The following is a 22015-nucleotide window of genomic DNA, read 5'->3' on the forward strand; positions in this document are numbered from 1 at the left end:
GCACCCCCAGGTCCCTCCCTGCCTGGCTGCTCTCAGCCACTCTGCCCCCAGCCTGTAGCTCTGCCTGGGGTTGCTGTGGCCAACCCAGGGCTGTGCAGCAGGCAAGGATCTGAGCCCTGCCTACACCTGCAGAGCAGCCTGGGCAGGGGATGGCAGCAGAGCTCTGCAGGCTGTGGCCTGCTCTTTGCTTTGGGAGCAGCACACCCTGGGTGTGCTCTGGTCCCCAGCCCCTGCAGGGCCACCCCAGGCTCTGGAGCTGTGGCACACCCGAGGGTCTCATCCTGCTGCTGGGCTGTGCTGTTTGGAAACCAGGCCACAGGCAGGCAGCAGCCCCAGCTGGAGCAGCTCCCTTGGGAGAGCCTTCCCTCAGGGATGCAGGTGTCAGGAGTGCCTCCCCAAGCAGCACAGCTCACAGCCTGCCCTTCAGCTTTGGAACGCTCCTTCGGGGTCATTCATTGCCTTGTGTCTCAGGCACAGAACTGGAGAGCACAGCTGGGCAGCTGTGCTGGGCTGCTGTGCCCTGCAGACAGCTGTGGGCAGGGCCAGCACAGCCACCACAGCTGGCTGCCTGCATGGGCAGCAGCACAGCTCCCCACAGCAGCTCCCAGGGCTGGCTGCCCTGCAGGGGCCACAGGAGCACAGAGTGCCAGGGGCTGGGAGGGAGCTCTGAGTCCATCCAGCCCAAGCCTCCTGCCAAGGCAGGGCACCCAGAGGAGGCCACACAGGAGCACATCCAGCTGGGCTTTGGGTGAGCCCAGAGATGGAGGCTCCACCACCTCCCTGGGCAGCCTGGAGATAAAGCAGTTCCCCCTCCTGTCTGGATGGAACTTGTGATGCCCCAGTTTGTGCCCCCTGCCCCCTGCCCTGTCCCTGGGCACCACGGGAGGGGCTGGCCCCAGCCTCCTGACAGCCACCCTGTAACTATTGATCAGCATTGGTCAGATCCTCCCTCCCTCTTCTCCTCCCCAGGCTGAGAGGCCCCAAGGGCCTCAGCTTTGCTCCCCCACAGAGCTGTCCCAGTCCCCTCAGCACCTGGCAGCCTTTTGCTGTCCCCTCAGCAGCAGGTCTCTGCCTCCCCTGAGCTGGGGAGCCCAGAGCTGGGCACAGGATTGCAGGTGTGGCCTCAGCAGGGCAGAGCACAGCAGAGGGGAGGGAGAACCTCCTTGATCTGCCTGCTGACAGCTGTGGAGGACAGCAGCCTGCAGGAGCCAGGGGCAGGCAGACCCCAGTGGGCTTTGGGGACCTGGCTGAGACAGAGTGAGGAGAGAGGGCTGTGGGGTGCAGGAGCTGCCCCCACTGTGCATGGAGCTCCTCACAGACTGGCTGCTCTGCTGCCTTGCTGCACTGCTGCCTTGCTGCTCTGCTGCCTTGCTGCTCTGCTGTCTTGCTGCACTGCTGTCTTGCTGCGCTGCTGCCTTGCTGCTCTGCTGCCTTGCTGCACTGCTGCCTTGCTGCTCTGCTGCCTTGCTGCTCTGCTGCCTTGCTGCACTGCTGCCTTGCTGCTCTGCTGCCTTGCTGCACTGCTGCCTTGCTGCTCTGCTGCCTTGCTGCTCTGCTGCCTTGCTGCACTGCTGCCTTGCTGCTCTGCTGCCTTGCTGCTCTGCTGTCTTGCTGCGCTGCTGCCTTGCTGCACTGCTGCCTTGCTGCTCTGCTGCCTTGCTGCACTGCTGCCTTGCTGCTCTGCTGCCTTGCTGCTCTGCTGCCTTGCTGCACTGCTGCCTTGCTGCTCTGCTGCCTTGCTGCACTGCTGCCTTGCTGCTCCGCTGCCTTGCTGCGCTGCTGCCTTGCTGCTCTGCTGCCTTGCTGCGCTGCTGCCATGCTGCACTGCTGCCTTGCTGCACTGCTGCCTTGCTGCTCTGCTGCCTTGCTGCTCTGCTGTCTTGCTGCGCTGCTGCCTTGCTGCTCTGCTGCCTTGCTGCTCTGCTGTCTTGCTGCGCTGCTGCCTTGCTGCTCTGCTGCCTTGCTGCTCTGCTGCACTGCTGCCTTGATGCCTTGCTGCACTGCTGCCTTGCTGCACTGCTGCCTTGCTGCTCTGCTGCCTTGCTGCTCTGCTGTCTTGCTGCGCTGCTGCCTTGCTGCTCTGCTGCCTTGCTGCTCCGCTGCCTTGCTGCTCTGCTGCCTTGCTGCGCTGCTGCCTTGCTGCTCTGCTGCACTGCTGCCTTGATGCCTTGCTGCACTGCTGCCTTGCTGCACTGCTGCCTTGCTGCTCTGCTGCACTGCTGCCTTGATGCCTTGCTGCTCTGCTGTCTTGCTGCGCTGCTGCCTTGCTGCTCTGCTGTCTTGCTGCACTGCTGCCTTGCTGCTCTGCTGTCTTGCTGCGCTGCTGCATTGCTGCTCTGCTGCCTTGCTGCGCTGCTGCCTTGCTGCTCTGCTGCCTTGCTGCTCTGTTGCTCTGCTGCTCTTCTGCCTTGCTGCTCTGCTGCCTTGCTGCTCTGCTGCCTTGCTGCCCTGTTGCTCTGCTGCCTTGATGCCTTGCTGCTCTGCTGCCTTGCTGCTCTGCTGCCTTGCTGCACTGCTGCCTTGCTGCACTGCTGCTCTGCTGCCTTGCTGCGCTGCTGCTTTGCTGCACTGCTGCCTTGCTGCTCTGCTGTCTTGCTGCGCTGCTGCCTTGCTGCTCTGCTGTCTTGCTGCACTGCTGCCTTGCTGCTCTGCTGTCTTGCTGCACTGCTGCCTTGCTGCTCTGCTGCCTTGCTGCTCTGCTGTCTTGCTGCGCTGCTGCCTTGCTGCTCTGCTGTCTTGCTGCACTGCTGCCTTGCTGCTCTGCTGCCTTGCTGCTCTGCTGTCTTGCTGCACTGCTGCCTTGCTGCTCTGCTGCCTTGCTGCTCTGCTGTCTTGCTGCGCTGCTGCCTTGCTGCACTGCTGCCTTGCTGCTCTGCTGTCTTGCTGCGCTGCTGCCTTGCTGCTCTGCTGTCTTGCTGCACTGCTGCCTTGCTGCTCTGCTGTCTTGCTGCACTGCTGCCTTGCTGCTCTGCTGCCTTGCTGCGCTGCTGCCTTGCTGCTCTGCTGCCTTGCTGCTCTGTTGCTCTGCTGCTCTTCTGCCTTGCTGCTCTGCTGCCTTGCTGCTCTGCTGCCTTGCTGCACTGCTGCCTTGCTGCCCTGTTGCTCTGCTGCCTTGATGCCTTGCTGCTCTGCTGCCTTGCTGCTCTGCTGCCTTGCTGCACTGCTGCCTTGCTGCACTGCTGCTCTGCTGCCTTGCTGCGCTGCTGCTTTGCTGCACTGCTGCCTTGCTGCTCTGCTGTCTTGCTGCGCTGCTGCCTTGCTGCTCTGCTGTCTTGCTGCACTGCTGCCTTGCTGCTCTGCTGTCTTGCTGCACTGCTGCCTTGCTGCTCTGCTGCCTTGCTGCTCTGCTGTCTTGCTGCGCTGCTGCCTTGCTGCTCTGCTGTCTTGCTGCACTGCTGCCTTGCTGCTCTGCTGCCTTGCTGCTCTGCTGTCTTGCTGCACTGCTGCCTTGCTGCTCTGCTGTCTTGCTGCACTGCTGCCTTGCTGCTCTGCTGCCTTGCTGCTCTGCTGTCTTGCTGCGCTGCTGCCTTGCTGCACTGCTGCCTTGCTGCTCTGCTGTCTTGCTGCGCTGCTGCCTTGCTGCTCTGCTGTCTTGCTGCACTGCTGCCTTGCTGCTCTGCTGTCTTGCTGCACTGCTGCCTTGCTGCTCTGCTGCCTTGCTGCGCTGCTGCCTTGCTGCTCTGCTGCCTTGCTGCTCTGTTGCTCTGCTGCTCTTCTGCCTTGCTGCTCTGCTGCCTTGCTGCTCTGCTGCCTTGCTGCACTGCTGCCTTGCTGCCCTGTTGCTCTGCTGCCTTGATGCCTTGCTGCTCTGCTGCCTTGCTGCTCTGCTGCCTTGCTGCACTGCTGCCTTGCTGCACTGCTGCTCTGCTGCCTTGCTGCACTGCTGTCTTGCTGCGCTGCTGCCTTGCTGCTCTGCTGCCTTGCTGCTCTGCTGCACTGCTGCCTTGATGCTCTGCTGCCTTGCTGCACTGCTGCACTGCTGCCTTGATGCCTTGCTGCTCTGCTGCCTTGCTGCGCTGCTGCCTTGCTGCTCTGCTGCCTTGCTGCGCTGCTGCCTTGCTGCACTGCTGCCTTGCTGCTCTGCTGTCTTGCTGCGCTGCTGCCTTGCTGCTCTGCTGCCTTGCTGCGCTGCTGCCTTGCTGCTCTGCTGTCTTGCTGCTCTGTTGCTCTGCTGCTCTGCTGTCTTGCTGCGCTGCTGCCTTGCTGCTCTGCTGCCTTGCTGCACTGCTGCCTTGCTGCCCTGTTGCTCTGCTGCCTTGATGCCTTGCTGCTCTGCTGCCTTGCTGCGCTGCTGCCTTGCTGCTCTGCTGCCTTGCTGCGCTGCTGCCTTGCTGCACTGCTGCCTTGCTGCTCTGCTGCCTTGCTGCTCTGCTGCCTTGCTGCTCTGCTGCCTTGCTGCGCTGCTGCCTTGCTGCTCTGCTGCCTTGCTGCGCTGCTGCCTTGCTGCACTGCTGCTTTGCTGCTCTGCTGCCTTGCTGCCCTGCTGTCTTGCTGCGCTGCTGCCTTGCTGCTCTGCTGTCTTGCTGCGCTGCTGCCTTGCTGCTCTGCTGCCTTGCTGCACTGCTGCCTTGTTGCTCTGCTGCCTTGCTGCGCTGCTGCCTTGCTGCTCTGCTGTCTTGCTGCGCTGCTGCCTTGCTGCTCTGCTGCCTTGCTGCACTGCTGCCTTGCTGCCCTGCTGCCTTGCTGCGCTGCTGCCTTGCTGCCCTGTTGCTCTGCTGCCTTGATGCCTTGCTGCTCTGCTGTCTTGCTGCGCTGCTGCCTTGCTGCTCTGCTGTCTTGCTGCGCTGCTGCCTTGCTGCTCTGCTGCCTTGCTACACTGCTGCCTTGCTGCTCTCCTTCCTTGCTGCTCTGCTGCCTTGCTGTACTGCTGCCTTGCTGCACTGCTGCTCTGCTGCCTTGCTGCACTGCTGCCTTGCTGCTCTGCTGCCTTGCTGCACTGCTGCCTTGCTGCACTGCTGCTCTGCTGCCTTGCTGCTCTGCTGCCTTGCTGCACTGCTGCCTTGCTGCCCTGCTGCCTTGCTGCACTGCTGCTCTGCTGCCTTGCTGCACTACTGCCTTGCTGCACTGCTGCTCTGCTGCCTTGCTGCACTGCTGCCTTGGTGCTCTGCTGCCTTGCTGCACTGCTGCCTTGGTGCTCTGCTGCCTTGCTGCTCTCCTCCCTTGCTGCTCTCCTCCCTTGCTGCTCCTCCCTGCAGGGAGACCTCAGGGCAAAGGAAGTGACCTGGTGTGAGGTGTCCCTGCCCATGGCTGGGGGTTGGAACTGGATGACCCTTGGGATGGGAGCCTGGCAGCAGGGCTGGGATTGGAGCCTGGGAGCAGGGCTGGGCTGGGGGCAGGGCTGGGCTGGGATGGGGGCAGGGCTGGGCTGGGAGCCTGGCAGCAGAGCTGGGCTGGGAGCCTGGCAGCAGGGCTGGGCTGGGGGCAGGGCTGGGCTGGGGGCCTGGCAGCAGGGCTGGGCTGGGGGCAGGCCAGCTGGCATGGCAAGGCTGGGCAGGATGCAGAGCCACAGGCTGAGCACCATGCAGCCTCCTGGGACTGTCCCTGCAGGAATGCAGAGAGCAGGTCTGTGGCATTGCCAGGGCCACACAACCCTCACTGCTCACAGACTTCACAGAGCCTCTCCCTGCAGCAAACACTTCCCTGGCAGCAAGTGGCACTGGAGGCCTGCTGAGGTGCCCAGCCACGGGCAAGGAGCAGTGAGGGCAGGGGTCTGGTGGCCAGGCTGGGCTGGCACCGCTGGGGGGAAGCTCCCAGCAGCAATCAGGGCTGGGGTGGGCACCCTGCAAGCCAGGAGGAAGGCCCTAGCTGGCAGATCCCTGTGGTGTTTCTTCCCCCCCCCCATCATCATCATCACCTAGCCTGCAGCTGGGGGCCATGCAGGGCAGCAGGCAGCTGGCAGCTCAGATGCCAGTGGTGTGGGCAGCACAGGGGCTCCTGCCTGCTGGGCAAGGCAGAGAGGGGCAGAGCTCCAGGGAGCACACAGCCCTCCTGCAGCTCCTCTCAGCCATCCTTCAGCAGGGCACAGATGCCAGCAGGAAGCAGGTGCAGCTGGCTGGCACTCTGCTGTGCCCTGCAGCTGGCAGCCCTGCCCCCTCCTCTCCCCCCACCCTGCAAGGGCTGGCAGCCTGTGCCTGTGCCACCAACCACCCTCTGGGCTTTGCCATCCCGAGTGCAGCCTCAGCTCTGGGCCCCTCACTCTGAGGAGGATGTTGAGGGGCTGGAGAGTGTCCAAAGGAGAAAGGGAAAGGGCCTGGCACAAGTCCTGTGGGGGGCTGCTGAAGCAGCTGGGGGGGTTTGGTGTGGAGCAGAGGAGGCTGAGGGAGACCTCATTGCTCTCTGCAGCTCCCTGAGAGGAGGCTGGAGCCAGGGGGGGTTGGTCTTCTCTCACAGGCAACAAGTGACAGGAGGAGAGGAGATGGCCTCAAGCTGTGCCAGGGGAGGTTCAGGTTGGAGCTCAGGAACAATCTCTTCCCAGAAGGGCTCTCAGGCTCTGTCCCAGGCTGCCCAGGGAGGTGGTGGAGTCCCCAGCCCTGGAGGCTGCCTGGATGTGGTGCTGGGGGCTGTGGGGCAGTGGCTCAGCAGCAGGGGTGGCTTGGGGAGCTCTGGGGGAGCAGTTGGATGTGATGAGCTCAGAGGTCTCTTCCCACCCCAGCAGCTCCCTGCTGCTCTCTGCACCCTTGCCAGGAGCCTGCTCCCCCCCGGGGCGGTGCTGAGCCTGGTCCCTCGCAGGGGGACCCCCAGCCACATGCAGGCTCTGCAGTGGTGCCAGTGGATGAGCCTCACTGCTGCTGCTGTGCCAGCACAGCCTGCAGCAGCCCTCCCCCTGCCCCCTCCCCGCTGTGCTGCTGCCCTGTGGGTGCTGGCACTGCTCTGGCCCCTGGCACAGCCCCTGGCACGGGCACAGCCCCGCGCTGGGCACAGCCCCTGCGGCCACCTCAGCTCCCAGCCCCTGCAGGGCCTTTGGCCACCAAAGTTCCCAGAGCTGAAGATTCCTTTCCAAGTGCCACTTAGCTGGCCCTGAGGCCACCCCCTCCTCACAGCCTGCTTCAGCACTGGGCACAGCACTGGTGCTGAGCTCCAGGTGCAGCCCTGCTGAGCCTGCCCTGGGTAGAGCAGAGGCCAAGGCTCCCCTGCAGGTATTTTGCACCCACTTCTCCCTTGCCTTCTCCCCAAGGGCTGCTGCTGACTCCTGCTCACCCCTGGCTCTTTCTCATGCTGCCCCCAGCCTGCTGCAGGCTCTTCTTCAACCTCCGGCCTTAGGAAGTCCAACTGCCAGGGGCACAGAGGGCTGTGGCCTCCCTGCCTGGCACCTGGCTTGGGAGGTGCAAGGCTAAGTAAGAGCTTCAGATAGCTCAGAGTCACAGACTGCACTGGGCTGGAAGGGACCCTCCGAGGGCATCTGGTCCACCTCCCCTGCAGGGAGCAGGGACACCTCCCTGCACTGGGCACTGGCAGCACAGGAGGCCAAGGGCAGCCTGGGCTGCAGCCAAAGATGGAGAGAGAGGATCCTGCCCCTCTGCTCTGCTCTGGGGAGATCTCAGCTGCAGGGCTGGGGCCAGCTGTGGGGACACCAACACAAGAGAGACCTGGAGCTGATGGAGAGGGGCCAGAGGAGGCCACAGAGATGGTCAGGGGGCTGCAGAACCTCTGCTATGGGGACAGGCTGAGAGTTGGGGCTGTGCAGCCTGGAGAAGAGAAGGCTGCAGGGGGACCTCAGAGCTGCAGCTCAATATCTGCAGGGGAGCTGCAGGAGGGTTCAGAAGGGGCTGTGGGGACAGGACCAGGGGCAGTGGTTTGGAACTGGAGCAGGGCAGGGTTAGGTTGGAGCTCAGGAGGAAGTTCTGCACAGGGAGGCTGGGGAGAGGCTGGCACAGGAACTATGATCCTGTGGTCATCTATGATCTGTGTCTCCCCCAGCTCCAACCCCTGCCTGGGCAAAGGGAGCTCACTGCCCTGGCAGGATGGGGCAGGCTCAGCTCCCAGCAATCCTCTCCACAGCGTGAGAAAGCTGCTCTGGAGTTTCCTGAAGCCACAGGGGTGACCACAGCTCCCCTGGATGGCCAAGGGCTCCCTCCCCGAGGCTCCTTGGCCCTTGCAGGCAGCTGTCAGCTCCAGCTGACTGCTTGGCTGCAGCTGGGACTGGGTCCAGCTTCATGCTCGAGGGTGCTGCCTGCTGAGCCATGCCCAGGACAGCACATGGCTCCTGCCAGCTCCAAGGGTCAGAGCATGCCCAGAGTCACCTTGCTGAGATGGTCAGAGCAGGCTGAGCTGAGCAGGCACAGACTCTGCAGCTCCAGGGGTGAGAGGTGCTGAAGGTTTGCACACCTCTGATGCTCTGCTGGGAGCAGCCCCAGGGGCATCTGCTGAGCTTCAGCCCCAGGGGCTCAGATGCCTGAGGTCTCAGTTTGCAGAGGGTTTGCAGCAGGAGGCTCAGAGACTTCTGTCTGGATTTAAAGGGGGAAGAAAACCTCCAACTGATTCCACTGCCACGCTGGGGACTCCCCCAGGGCTTGCTCCATGGCTCCCTGCAGGTCTTTTTCCAGTGACCCCCATGGACCCCTGGCTGCTCCATGAAGACTCAGCCCCCCTGCCAGCTTCAGCCTGAGAGGAGTGCAGCCTCAGCAGGGCTGCTGCTGGCACCAAGCTGTGTGCTGCAGCTGGCAGCTGGAGGGAAGGATCCATCCAGAGGGACCTGCACAGGCTGCAGAGCTGAGCCCAAGGCAACCTCAGGAGGTTCAACAAGGCCAAGGGCAAGGTCCTGCAGCTGGGGCAGGGCAATCCCAGGCACTGCTACAGGCTGGGCAGGGACTGGCTGGAGAGCAGCCCTGGAGCAAAGGCCTTGGGGGTGCTGGGGGAGGAGAAGCTCAGCAGCAGCCAGCAGGGAGCACTTGCAGCCCAGAGAGCCAAGCAGAGCCTGGGCTGCAGCAAGAGAAGTGTGGCCAGCAGGGCCAGGGAGGGGATTCTGCCCCTCTGCTCCACTCTGCTGAGACCACAGCTGCAGCTCTGGGGCCAGCTCTGGAGCCTCTGTGCCAGGAAGGCTCTGGAGGGGCTGGAAGGTGTCCAGAGCAGGGCCAGGAGGAGGAGCAGAGGGCTGGAGCTGCTCTGGAGACAGCCTGAGAGAGTTGGGGTTGTGCAGGCTGGAGAGGAGAAGGCTCCCAGGAGAGCTTCTGGTGGCCTGCCAGGAGCTGCAGGGGGCTGCAAGCAAGCTGGGGAGGGACTTTGGAGGGTGTCAGGGAGGGAGAGGGGTCTGGGACACCTCTGAGGGGGGCAGGAATCAGGCCTGGGACAGGGAGCCAGCAATGGGCACTGGCAGCCCAGAAGGCCAAGGGCAGCTGAGCTGCTTCTGGGCTGCCAGTGCCCATTGGCAGAGGTGGAGGGAGAGGATCCTGCCCCTCTGCTCTGGGGTGTGAGGGAGGGACAGGACTGGGGGGGATGGAGCAGCACTAGAAGTGGGGAGCTGGAGCTTGGCTGTGAGGAAGAGAGTGAGCAGAGGGCTGTGAGGGCAGGGAGCAGCCTGGCTGCTGGGAGCTGCTGAGCTCCCCAAGCTGCCTGGCAGCCTTTAGGTCAGCAGTGGCTCAGCTCTGGTGAGCAGCAGGCATGGGGGGGGGGGGGCTGGGGGGAGAGCTCCCAATTAGCTCAGGCTGGCTGCTGGCTGCTGTGCTGTGCTGCCCCAGCCCTGCCATGACTCATGAGGCTGCCTGCATTTATAGAGCTAAATTTGGAATCAAAGCCCCAACAAGTCATCAAATCCTGCTCCCCCTGAGGCTGCTGCTGCTGCTGCTGCTGCTCCCACATGGGCAGTGGGCAGCAGAAGCTTTCTCCCAGCACTGCTCTGCCAGCACTGGAGCCAGGAGTGTGGCCAGCAGCTCAGGGCAGGTTCTCCTCCCCCTCCAGGCTGCTGGAGGCTGCCCAGAGAGGTTGTGGAGCCTCCTGCTCTGGAGGCTTTCCCCTGGCTGTGCTCTGTGTGCCCTGCCCTGGGTGATGCTGCTCTGGCAGGGGGCTTGGGCTCAGTCTTTAGAGCTCCCCTCCCATCCCCTCCCATTCTGTGCTTCTGTGATCTTGCAGGATTGATCTTTTGGAGGTGGAATTTTACTCTCCTGCCCAAGAGAAAAAGAAAGCAGAGAAAAATCTCCACTGCCACCCACACCCCCCTCCCCCCCCCCCCCCCTGCTGCTGCTGGGGGCTCCCCTTACAGCCCTGGAAATAACAGCCCACAAGACCCCCCAGGAGCCCTTTCTGCTGACAGGGAACTGTGCCTGAAATGCCCTCAGTGCCTTTGCTTCAGGTGCCAAGCCCAAATCTCCCCTGGCACAGCTGGAGACTGTGTCCTCTTGTTCTGCTGCTGGCTGCCTGGGAGAAGAGCCCAACCCCCAGCTGGCTCCAACCTCCCTGCAGGGAGTTGCAGAGAGCAAGAAGGTCTCCCCTGAGCCTCCTCTTCTGCAGGCTAAGCAACCCCAGCTCCCTCAGCCTCTCCTCCCAGGGCTGTGCCCCAGACCCCTCCCCAGCTTTGTTGCCCTTCTCTGGACACCTTCCAGCAGCTCAACCTCTTTCCTGACCTGAGGAGCCCAGAGCTGGCCACAGGACTCCAGGTGTGGGCTGAGCAGTGCTGAGCACAGGGCAGGATGAGCTCCCTGCTCCTGCTGGCCACACTCTTCCTGCTACAGGCCAGGATGCCCTTGGCCTTCTTGGCTACCTGGGCACACTGCTGGCTCATGTTCAGCTGCTGTCAACCAGCACCCCCTGGTCCCTCTCTGCCTGGCTGCTCTCAGCCACTCTGCCCCCAGCCTGTAGCACTGCCTGGGGTTGCTGTGGCCAATGTGCAGCCCCTGGCACTTGGATGTGTTCAGTCTCCTGCCCTTGGCCTCTGCCCATCTGCCCAGCCTGTCCAGGTCCCTCTGCAGAGCCTCTCTACCCTCTAACAGATCAACTCCTGCCCCCAGCTTGCTGTCATCTGCAAACTCACTGCTGATGGACTCCATCCCCTCCTCCAGATCATCAATAAAGATATTGATGTGAGGGAGAAATTCTTCCTAGCCAGAGAGATTGGCCCTGGGGCTGTGCTGCCCAGGGAGGTGGTGGAGTCCCCATCCCTGGAGGTGTTCAGGAAGAGCCTGGCTGAGGCCCTTGGTGCCATGGTTGAGTTGATCAGATGGTGCTGGGGGAGAGGTTGGACTGGATGAGCTCAAAGCTCTTTTCCAACCTGGTGTTCTGAAACACCCTCCCAGCAGGAAGGAAGTGCTGGGTTAACATTGGCTTAATGTCCTGAGGCTATCCCCTGAGTCCCCTGAAGCTCTCATCCCATTTCCCCCCCTGCTGAAACCCTTTGCCCAAGGTTCCCTCATTTCCCTCAGTGACTGCCTGCACTTGTGCAGCCCCCCTGGGTGAATTTGCTGCCAGGGCCTTGCCCATCCCTGTGGGCAGTCAGGGGGCTCAGAACTGCTCAGCCATGCAAGGGGAGGGGAAAAGGGGAGGAAGAAACCACCCCCAGAGAGATGGTGCACAAAGGGAAGGCTGTGCTGGAGTTGTGCATCACATCTCCTGCCACATGCACCTCCTCTGCTGACGTGTGCTGCTGCAGCACATGGCAGATGGATGCAGGAGGGAAAGGCAGCACCAGGGGGAGGCTGAGTGCCTGCAGGTTGCCACTCCTGAGAGGCCTCTCAGCCTTTCCAGGACTCTCTGCTGCAGTCCCACCCACCAGCAGACCTGTGCTAGGACTCCCTCCCTCCCTCCCTGCCTCACCACTCAGGTTCAAGGCCATCCCTGCTCCAGCTGGTGCCTGCCTGGGGTGCTGCAGTCCAGCACATGCCTGGGCAGCAGCCTCCCTCGTGCCCAGCAGGCTGCCACCAAGCCTGCAGTGTGCTGTGGTGGTGGGGCTGAAGCAGATGCCTGCAATGAGGCACTTGCTGCAGGGCTCAGCTGCAGCAGGAAGGGGCTGAGGGTGCAGCAGTGAGTGCAGAAGGCAGAGGAGAGCTGTGGGGCTGTGCTGGGGTTGCCATCTAAGCAGCAGAGCTGTTAAAGCCTCTCCAGACAGAAGACACTCACAGTCACAGCTGGCATCAGGCTGGAAGGGAGCCTCCAAGGGCATCTGCTCCAACCCCTGCAGGCAGCAGGGACAGCTCCAGCCAGAGCAGGCTGCCCAGGGACACAGCCAGGCTGAGCTTGGATGTCTCCAGGGACAGAAGCTTCACCACCTCCCTGGGCAGCCTGTGCCAGTCTCTCCCCAGCCTCCCTGTGCAGAACTTCCTCCTGAGCTCCAACCTAACCCTGCCCTGCTCCAGTTCCAAACCATTGCCCTGGTCCTATCCCCACAGCCCCTTCTGAACAGTCCCTCCCCAGCCCTCCTGCAGCTGCAGCTCTGAGGTCTCCCTGGAGCCTTCTCTTCTGCAGGCTGCACAGCCTCAACTCTCCCAGCCTGGCCCCACAGGGGAGGTTCTGCAGCCCTCTGATCATCTCTGTGGGCTCCTCTGGACCCTCTCCAGCAGGTCCATGTCCTTGTTGAGTTGAGCTGGCCCCAGCCCTGCAGGTGAGGTCTGAGCAGAGCAGAGCAGAGGGGCAGGATCCTCTCTCTCCATCTCAACTATCCCCAGTGAACAAACCTCAGCAAGCCACTGGCCACCACTCTGCAGCCTCACAGCCAAACAAATGGAGCCATGACTGACCTGTGGCACTTGTGCTTGGCAGACAACATCCCTGTGCACCTCTCCAGCAGATGAGGAGGGGTTGGTCTCTCCTGGGCAATGCTGCCCCAAGACCCTTAGCTAGCCACATCACTCTCCTCAGACAGCACAGCTCAGCACAGGAGGCCAAGGGCAGCCTGGGCTGCAGCCAAAGCAGTGTGGCCAGAGCTGGAGAGAGAGGATCCTGCCCCTCTGCTCTGCTCTGCTTTGGGGAGATCTCACTGCAGGGCTGTGTCCAGCTCTGGAGCCCTCAACACAGGAAGGACCTGGACCTGATGGAGAGGGTCCAGAGGAGGGACACAAAAATGCTCAGGGGGTTGGAGCAACTCTGCTGTGAGCACAGGCTGAGGGAGCTGGGGGTGTTCAGCCTGGAGAGAAGGCTCCAGGGAGACCTAATAGCAGCCTGCCAGTACTGAAGGGGCTACAAGAAGGCTGCAGAGGGACTGTTCCCAAAGGCTTGCAGGGACAGCCCCAGGGGCAATGGCTTCAGAGCAGAGCAGATTGAGCTTGGATGTGAGGAACAAGTTCTGCCCCAGGAGGCTGCTGGAACACTGCAGCAGGCTGCCCAGGGAGGTGGTTGAGGCTCCATGCCTGGAGCTATTCCAGGTGAGGCTGGAGAGGGCTCTGGGCAGTGCAGGATGTCCCTGCTGGGGGCAGGGGCTGGGACTGGCTGAGCTGTGCAGCTCCCTTCCAGCCCAGAGCACGCTGTGGCTCTGTGATTCCCCGATCTCAGTGCTGTCCTTCCAGGCTCTTTGCCTTTGCTGCAGCATTTTCCAGAGTCTGCCTTGCCAGCCCTCCCTGCAGCAGAGCCAGGTGTGATCTTGAGCTGGTCACAGCGGGCCTGCAGCTCTGCTGGGGGAGGCTGCGTGGAGCAGGGCTCTGAGCGCGGCCGCAGCGCGCAGCTCCTGCCGCCGCTGGCCACGGGCAGCCCCGGCCGGGCTTGGTTCCCAGCCTCTCCTTCACCCACTTCAGCTGCCAGCCCAGAGAGCTCTGCAAATAGTCACAAGGGAGGCTGGCTGTGGGGCAGGGGATGATCATCCAGCTGGGCCTGCAGCCTGCGTGCCGGCAGCGCAGGCGGCTGCCTGCAGCACGCAGCCCGTGCCCCGCTGCAGCCCGGCGCTGCCTGCAGCCCTGTGCCCCGGGGTCCATCGCCCAGGAGCGCCAGGAGGCTGTGCTGCCACAAGCAGGCTCCAGGGCTTTCCTGTTCTCACAGCATCACACAATGGGAGGGGTTGGAAGGGACCTCAGAAGATCATTGAGTCCAAGCCCCCTGCCAGAGCAGGGTCACCCAGGGCAGGGCACACAGGACACAGCCAGGGGGGGTTGGAAAGGCTCCAGAGGAGGCTCCACAGCCTCTCTGGGCAGCCTGCTCCAGGCTCCAGCAGCCTCACAGGGACAAAGTTTCCCCTCCTGTTCCCCTGGCAGCTCCTCTGCTCCAGCTTGCCCCCAGTGCCCCTGGTGCTGTCCTTGGCCATCCCTGAGCAGAGCCTGGCTCCAGCCCTGCACATCTCCATCCCCAGCAATGAGGGCAGCCCCCAGGCTCCTCTGCTCCAAGCTCCCTCGGCCTGGCCTCACAGGGAGATGTTCCACTGCCTGCAGCAGCTTTGTCATCAGGTTCTTGATCTCCTCACAGTCAGAAGCCCCCGGAGCCCTTCCTGCCCTCCGGAGGTGTTGCCAGGGCCGCTGGGGTTCGCTGCCGCCGGAGCCTCTCCGCGGATGACAGCCGGCAGCCGGCCCTCCCCCCGCACCAGCGCACCCCGGAGCCTGCGGCTCAGCCTCCTGCCGCGGAGCTGGAAGGCAGCGAGGAGGGGCAGGATCCCAGCCCCATCTCCCCTGCTCAGGAAGCAAGCAGCGTCCTGTGGCCTCCTTTCCCCAGGCGCTGCCGGTGCCGCCGCCGGGCGCCGGCTGACTCACGGCACGCCCGGTGCCGCTGCCTCGGCGCTGCCTGCCGGCGCGGCAGACGATCAGCTCCTCATCCAGCCCGGCTTCGCTCCTCATCCAGCCCGGCTTCAGCAGGCTGGGAGGGCTGCCGGCCCGCGGGCACGCCGCTCCCCCGAGCTCCTGCGGCACCCAGCGCAGCTGCTGCTGCTGCTGCCGCCGCTGCTGTGCTGCTGCTGCCACTACCTCTGCTGCTGCTGCCGCCGCTGCTGTGCTGCTGCTGCTGCTACTGCTGCTGCCACTGCTGCTGCTCTGCTGCTGCCACTACCTCTGCTGCTGCCACTGCTGCTGCTCTGCTGCTGCTGCCACTGCTGCTGCTGCCACTGCTGCTGCTCTGCTGCTGCCACTACCTCTGCTGCTGCTGCTGCTGCCGCTGCTGTGCTGCTGCTGCCACTGCTGCTGCTCTGCTGCTGCCACTACCTCTGCTTCTGCTGCCACTGCTGCTGCTGCCACTGCTGCTGCTGCCACTGCTGCTGCTCTGCTGCTGCCACTACCTCTGCTGCTGCTGCCACTGCTGCTGCTCTGCTGCTGCCACTACCTCTGCTGCTGCTGCTGCTGTGCTGCTGCTGCCACTACCTCTGCTGCTGCTGCCACTACCTCTGCTGCTGCTGCTGTGCTGCTGCTGCCACTACCTCTGCTGCTGCTGTGCTGCTGCTGCCACTGCCACTGCTGCCACTGCTGCTGCCACTACCTCTGCTGCTGCTGCTGCTGCTGTGCTGCTGCTGTGCTGCTGCCACTACCTCTGCTGCTGCTGTGCTGCTGCTGCTGTGCTGCTGCTGCTGCCACTACCTCTGCTGCTGCTGCTGTGCTGCTGCTGTGCTGCTGCTGCCACTACCTCTGCTGCTGCTGTGCTGCTGCTGCTGCCACTACCTCTGCTGCTGCTGCTGTGCTGCTGCTGTGCTGCTGCTGCCACTACCTCTGCTGCTGCTGCCACTACCTCTGCTGCTGCTGCCACTGCCGCTGCTGCTGCTGCCACTACCTCTGCTGCTGCTGCCACTACCTCTGCTGCTGCTGCTGCTGCTGCTGCTGCGCTGCTGCTGCCACTACCTCTGCTGCTGCTGCCACTACCTCTGCTGCTGCTGCTGCTGCTGCTGCTGCGCTGCTGCTGCCACTACCTCTGCTGCTGCTGCCACTACCTCTGCTGCTGCTGCTGTGCTGCGCTGCTGCTGCCACTACCTCTGCTGCTGCTGCCACTACCTCTGCTGCTGCTGCCACTGCCGCTGCTGCCACTGCTGCTGCTGCCACTGCTGCTGCTGTGCTGCTGCTGCTGCCACTACCTCTGCTGCTGCTGTGCTGCTGCTGTGCTGCTGCTGTGCTGCTGCTGCCACTACCTCTGCTGCTGCCAGTGCTGCTGCCACTGCTGCTGCTGTGCTGCTGCTGCCACTGCTGCCACTGCTGCTGCTGCTGCCAGTGCTGCTGCCGTTGATCTCCTGCCACTTCCACACATGCTTGCCCCCCCCACTGGCACTCCACTGGCTGCTCCCAACCATGTTTCAATGCTCACACTGCCATGCAGTCACAGAAAGGGATTGGGTTGGAAGGAACTTTAAAGGCCACCTAGTTCCAGCCCCCTGCCATGGGCAGGGACACCTCCCACCAGCCCAGGCTGCTCAAGGCCTCATCCAGCCTGGCCTTGGCGGGGGGGGCATCAACAATCTCCCTGGGCAACCTGGGCCAGTGCCTCCCCACCCTCACTAGAAAGAATTTTGTCCTACTCTCCAGTCTCAGTCTGCCCTCTTCACAGAGCACAGCAGGTTGGCAGAGCCCCCACAGCCCCCCCAGCCCAGCCCTCAGCCCAGCACTGCAGGCTCAGCACCAAACCAGGGCCCTAAGCCCCAGGGCCACAGCTGCTGGAGCACCCCCAGGCATGGGCACTGCAGCACTGCCCTGGGCAGCCTCTGCCAAGCTCTGAGAGCCCTTCCAGGGCACAAAGATCTCCTGAGCTCCAGCCTCAGCCTGCCCTGGGGCAGCCTGCAACCATTGCCTCTGCTCTGGCCCTTGGCACCAAGCAGCAGAGGCTGCCCCCTCCTCACCCCAACCTCCCTGCAGTTAGTGACACATAAATGATCAGGCAGGATCAAGATCAAGCCATGATTCAGGGGCTCTGCTCTTCAGCACATTTAAACAGTGCTTGGAGCAGAGTAGCTGTGCCCCAGCCCCCAGAACCAGCTCCCAGGGCTGGGGGCCAGCAGAGCACTGGGACAGGATCATAGAATCACAAAATCATGAAGGTTGAGATCCTCCAGGCCAACCATGACCCAAGCCCCATGGCCACCAAACCCTGGCCCCAGGTACCATGGCCACAGCTTGCTGGAACCCCTCCAGCCATGGGGACTCCACCACCTCCCTGGGCAGCCTCTGCCAGGCCCTGACCACTCTGGCAGCGAAGAAATTTGTCCTCCTCTCCAAGCTCAGCCTCCCCTGGCACAATTTCAGGCCAGTTCCTCTCCTTCTCTCACCTGAGAGCAGGGAGCAGAGCCCAACCCCCAGCTCCCTGCAGCCTCCTCTCAGGGACCTGCAGAGAGCAAGGAGGTCTCCCTCAGCCTCCTCTGCTCCACACCCAACACCCCTAGCTCCCTCAGCTGCTCCTCCTATGAGATGCCCTCCAACCCCCTCAGCAGCCTCACTGCTCTTCTCTGGACACCCTCCAGGATGATGCTCACAGCCCCAGGCTGTACCCACATTCACAGCCCCAGGCTGGCCCATGGAGTCTGCTTCCTCCCATGGCCATCCCCAGGGAGCCCCTGACTCAGCCCAGAGTGCCTGTGGGGTGTCCTGCACCTGGGGACCAAGTCCCTCCAGGCCCCCATCTCTGGGTCCAGATTTAAACCAGGGGAAGCAGCCTAGCCCCTGATGCCTGCAATGAAGCCATGGCCCACTGGGCAGGCCAGGGAAGAGCAGGGGGTGTCCTCCCCATGGGCTGCAGGCAGGCTTTTGAAGCTGTCTCCCATAACCTCCTCCCAGAGCTGCTCAGGAGATGTGGCACAGAGCTGCTCCAGGAGGTGCTTTGCAAACTGGCTGCACAGCAGAGCTCAGAGGGCTGTCAGCAGGGGCACAGAGGCAGCTGGGAGGCCTGTGGCCAGTGGTGCTCCCCAGGGCTCAGCTCTGGGCCCACTTGTGTTCAACATCTTTCCCAAGCACCTGGCTGGGGGCATTGAGGGCTCCCTCAGCAAGCTCTGCTGCTACCGAGCTGGGGGGGGGCTGACAGCCCTCAGGCTGTGCTGCCATCCAAGCAGAGCTGGGCAGGCTGAGAGCTGGCTGCAGGCAAACCTCCTGAAGGGCAAGGAGGGCAAGAGCAGGGTCCTGCAGCTGGGCAGGAACAGCAGCAGGCAGCAGGACAGCCAGAAGGAAGAGACCTGGGCAAGGCTGCTGAGAAGGAGAACCCAGAGAAGGAAGAGACCTGGGCAGGGCTGCTGAGAAGGAGAACCCAGAAGGGAGAGACCTGGGCAGGGCTGCTGAGAAGGAGAACCCAGAAGGGAGAGACCTGGGCAGGGCTGCTGAGAAGGAGAACCCAGAGAAGGAAGAGACCTGGGCAGGGCTGCTGAGAAGGAGAACCCAGAAGGGAGAGACCTGGGCAGGGCTGCTGAGGAGAACCCAGAGAAGGAAGAGACCTGGGCAGGGCTGCTGAGAAGGAGAACCCAGAGAAGGAAGAGACCTGGGCAGGGCTGCTGAGAAGGAGAACCCAGAAGGGAGAGACCTGGGCAGGGCTGCTGAGAAGGAGAACCCAGAAGGGAGAGACCTGGGCAGGGCTGCTGAGAAGGAGAACCCAGAGAAGGAAGAGACCTGGGCAGGGCTGCTGAGAAGGAGAACCCAGAAGGGAGAGACCTGGGCAGGGCTGCTGAGAAGGAGAACCCAGAGAAGGGAGAGACCTGGGCAGGGCTGCTGAGAAGGAGAACCCAGAGAAGGGAGAGACCTGGGCAGGGCTGCTGAGAAGGAGAACCCAGAAGGGAGAGACCTGGGCAGGGCTGCTGAGAAGGAGAACCCAGAGAAGGAAGAGACCTGGGCAGGGCTGCTGAGAAGGAGAACCCAGAGAAGGAAGAGACCTGGGCAGGGCTGCTGAGAAGGAGAACCCAGAAGGGAGAGACCTGGGCAGGGCTGCTGAGAAGGAGAACCCAGAAGGGAGAGACCTGGGCAGGGCTGCTGAGAAGGAGAACCCAGAGAAGGGAGAGACCTGGGCAGGGCTGCTGAGAAGGAGAACCCAGAAGGGAGAGACCTGGGCAGGGCTGCTGAGAAGGAGAACCCAGAGAAGGAAGAGACCTGGGCAGGGCTGCTGAGAAGGAGAACCCAGAGAAGGGAGAGACCTGGGCAGGGCTGCTGAGAAGGAGAACCCAGAGAAGGAAGAGACCTGGGCAGGGCTGCTGAGAAGGAGAACCCAGAAGGGAGAGACCTGGGTAGGGCTGCTGAGAAGGAGAACCCAGAAGGGAGAGACCTGGGCAGGGCTGCTGAGAAGGAGAACCCAGAGAAGGGAGAGACCTGGGCAGGGCTGCTGAGAAGGAGAACCCAGAAGGAAGAGACCTGGGTAGGGCTGCTGAGAAGGAGAACCCAGAAGGGAGAGACCTGGGCAGGGCTGCTGAGAAGGAGAACCCAGAAGGGAGAGACCTGGGCAGGGCTGCTGAGAAGAACCCAGAGAAGGAAGAGACCTGGGCAGGGCTGCTGAGGAGAACCCAGAGAAGGAAGAGACCTGGGCAGGGCTGCTGAGAAGGAGAACCCAGAAGGGAGAGACCTGGGCAGGGCTGCTGAGAAGGAGAACCCAGAGAAGGAAGAGACCTGGGCAGGGCTGCTGAGAAGGAGAACCCAGAAGGGAGAGACCTGGGCAGGGCTGCTGAGAAGGAGAACCCAGAGAAGGAAGAGACCTGGGCAGGGCTGCTGAGAAGGAGAACCCAGAGAAGGGAGAGACCTGGGCAGGGCTGCTGAGAAGGAGAACCCAGAGAAGGGAGAGACCTGGGCAGGGCTGCTGAGAAAGAGAACCCAGAAGGGAGAGACCTGGGCAGGGCTGCTGAGAAGGAGAACCCAGAAGGAAGAGACCTGGGTAGGGCTGCTGAGAAGGAGAACCCAGAAGGGAGAGACCTGGGCAGGGCTGCTGAGAAGGAGAACCCAGAAGGGAGAGACCTGGGCAGGGCTGCTGAGAAGAACCCAGAGAAGGAAGAGACCTGGGCAGGGCTGCTGAGGAGAACCCAGAGAAGGAAGAGACCTGGGCAGGGCTGCTGAGAAGGAGAACCCAGAAGGGAGAGACCTGGGCAGGGCTGCTGAAGAGAACCCAGAGAAGGAAGAGACCTGGGCAGGGCTGCTGAGGAGAACCCAGAGAAGGAAGAGACCTGGGCAGGGCTGCTCTGAAGAGAAACAGAGAGGAGACCAGGAGAGGAAAATGCCAGAGACAGCCCCATGGAGCCTGGGAGAGGCAGACCAAGTGGAACCTTCTCTCCATGTCCTAAGTTCCACCTGCTGCAACTCATGGTGCTGAAGAGGCTGCTCAGAGGACAGCACCGCCAGCAAGGACACCAAAGCTGCAGCACCCATCCAATGCTGCAGCACCCCTCCAAAGCTGCAGCACCCACACAAAGCTGCAGCACCCATCCTATGCTGCAGCACCCCTCCAAAGCTGCAGCACCCACACAAAGCTGCAGCACCCATCCAAAGCTGCAGCACCCATCCAAAGCTGCAGCACCCATCCAATGCTGCAGCAGCTTTCCAGAGCTGCAGCACCCATCCAAAGCTGCAGCACCCATCCAAAGCTGCAGCACCCATCCAAAGCTGCAGCACCCATCCAATGCTGCAGCAGCTTTCCAGAGCTGCAGCACCCATCCAAAGCTGCAGCACCCATCCAATGCTGCAGCAGCTTTCCAAAGCTGCAGCACCCCTCCAAAGCTGCAGCACTCTTCCAAAGCTGCAGCACCCCTCCAAAGCTGCAGCACCCATCCAACACTGCAGCAGCTTTCCAAAGCTGCAGCACCCCTCCAAAGCTGCAGCACCCTTCCAAAGCTGCAGCACACCTCCAAAGCTGCAGCACACCTCCAAAGCTGCAGCACCCCTCCAAAGCTGCAGCAGCTTTCCAAAGGTGCAGCACCCTTCCTAAGCTGCAGCACACCTCCAAAGCTGCAGCACACCTCCAAAGCTCCAGCACCCATCTAAAGCTGCAGCACCCACCCAAAGCTCCAGCACCCATCTAAAGCTGTAGCACCCACCCAAAGCTGCAGCAGCCATCCCATGCTGCAGCACCCTTCCAAAGCTGCAGCACCCATCCAATGCTGCAGCACCCTTCCAGAGCTGCAGCACCCATCCAAAGCTGTAGCACCCATCCAAAGCTGCAGCACCCATCCAATGCTGCAGCAGCTTTCCAGAGCTGCAGCACCCTTCCAAAGCTCCAGCACCCATCCAAAGCTGTAGCACCCTTCCAAAGCTGCAGCACCCACCCAAAGCTGCAGCACACCTCCAAAGCTGCAGCACACCTCCAAAGCTGCAGCACCCATCCAATGCTGCAGCACCCTTCCAAAGCTGCAGCAGCCACCCAAACCTGCAGCACCCATCCTATGCTGCAGCACCCACCCAAAGCTGCAACTTACATCCAAAGCTGCAGCAGCCACCCAAAGCTGCAACATATAGCCAAAGCTGCAACAGTCTTCCACAGCTGCAGCACCCACCCAAAGTGCAGCACCCATCCAAAGCTGCAGCAGTCTTCCAAAGCTGCAGCACCCACCCAAAGTGCAGCACCCGTCCAAAGCTGCAGCAGTCTTCCAAAGCTGCAGCACCCACCCAAAGTGCAGCACCCATCCAAAGCTGCAGCAGTCTTCCAAAGCTGCAGCACCCACCCAAAGTGCAGCACCCACCCAAAGCTGCAGCAGCCATCCAAAGCTGCAGCACCCACCCAAAGTGCAGCACCCACCCAAAGCTGCAGCACCCACCCAAAGCTGCAGCACCCATCCAAAGCTGCAGCAGCCTTCCAAAGCTGCAGCACCCACCCAAAGCTGCAGCACCCATCCAAAGCTGCAGCACCCATCCAAAGCTGCAGCAGCCTTCCAAAGCTGCAGCACCCACCCAAAGCTGCAGCAGCCATCCAAAGCTGCAGCAGCCATCCTCCACAGACCCAAACTGCCTTAGGGGGTGAGGGTGTGGTGATACAATTCCTTCCCTCTTCTCTCTCCCTCTTCTCTCTCCCAGTCCCTCTTCTCTCTCTCCCCTTCTGACCCTTCCACTTCATTTCTGTACCAAGTAGCCTCGAGGGCTGTTGGTGTTTTGGCCTTGTTTGTGCCTCTGGTTTCCTAACACAGAAGATTCCCCCAGAGCTGAGGCTCTTTCCCTCTCTGGCCTGAGACTCAGGGGCTCAGCAGCAGTGGAGGCTTTGGGAGCTCTGGGGGACTGGAGGAGCTCAAAGGTCTCTGCAAGCCTCAGCTCCATTAGAG

General features: G+C 62.5%; 2 protein-coding genes across 2 annotated transcripts in view; one reads left to right on the plus strand and one right to left on the minus strand.

Moving 5' to 3' along the window:
• The window catches only part of DLGAP4 (DLG associated protein 4), a 182316-nt gene that overhangs the window by 93263 nt on the left and 67038 nt on the right, over nucleotides 1-22015 (minus strand). The window lies entirely within an intron of this gene.
• Nucleotides 14397-22015, plus strand: part of LOC128898562 (basic proline-rich protein-like) — a 75581-nt gene continuing 67962 nt past the window's right edge. Inside the window, exon 1 of the mRNA XM_054173332.1 lies at nucleotides 14397-14746. Coding sequence (XP_054029307.1) covers nucleotides 14397-14746 — 350 coding nt within the window. The remainder of the gene's footprint in view (nucleotides 14747-22015) is intronic.

Source organism: Dryobates pubescens, chromosome 26 (assembly GCF_014839835.1).
Source record: "Dryobates pubescens isolate bDryPub1 chromosome 26, bDryPub1.pri, whole genome shotgun sequence".
NCBI classification, from domain to species: domain Eukaryota; kingdom Metazoa; phylum Chordata; class Aves; order Piciformes; family Picidae; genus Dryobates; species Dryobates pubescens.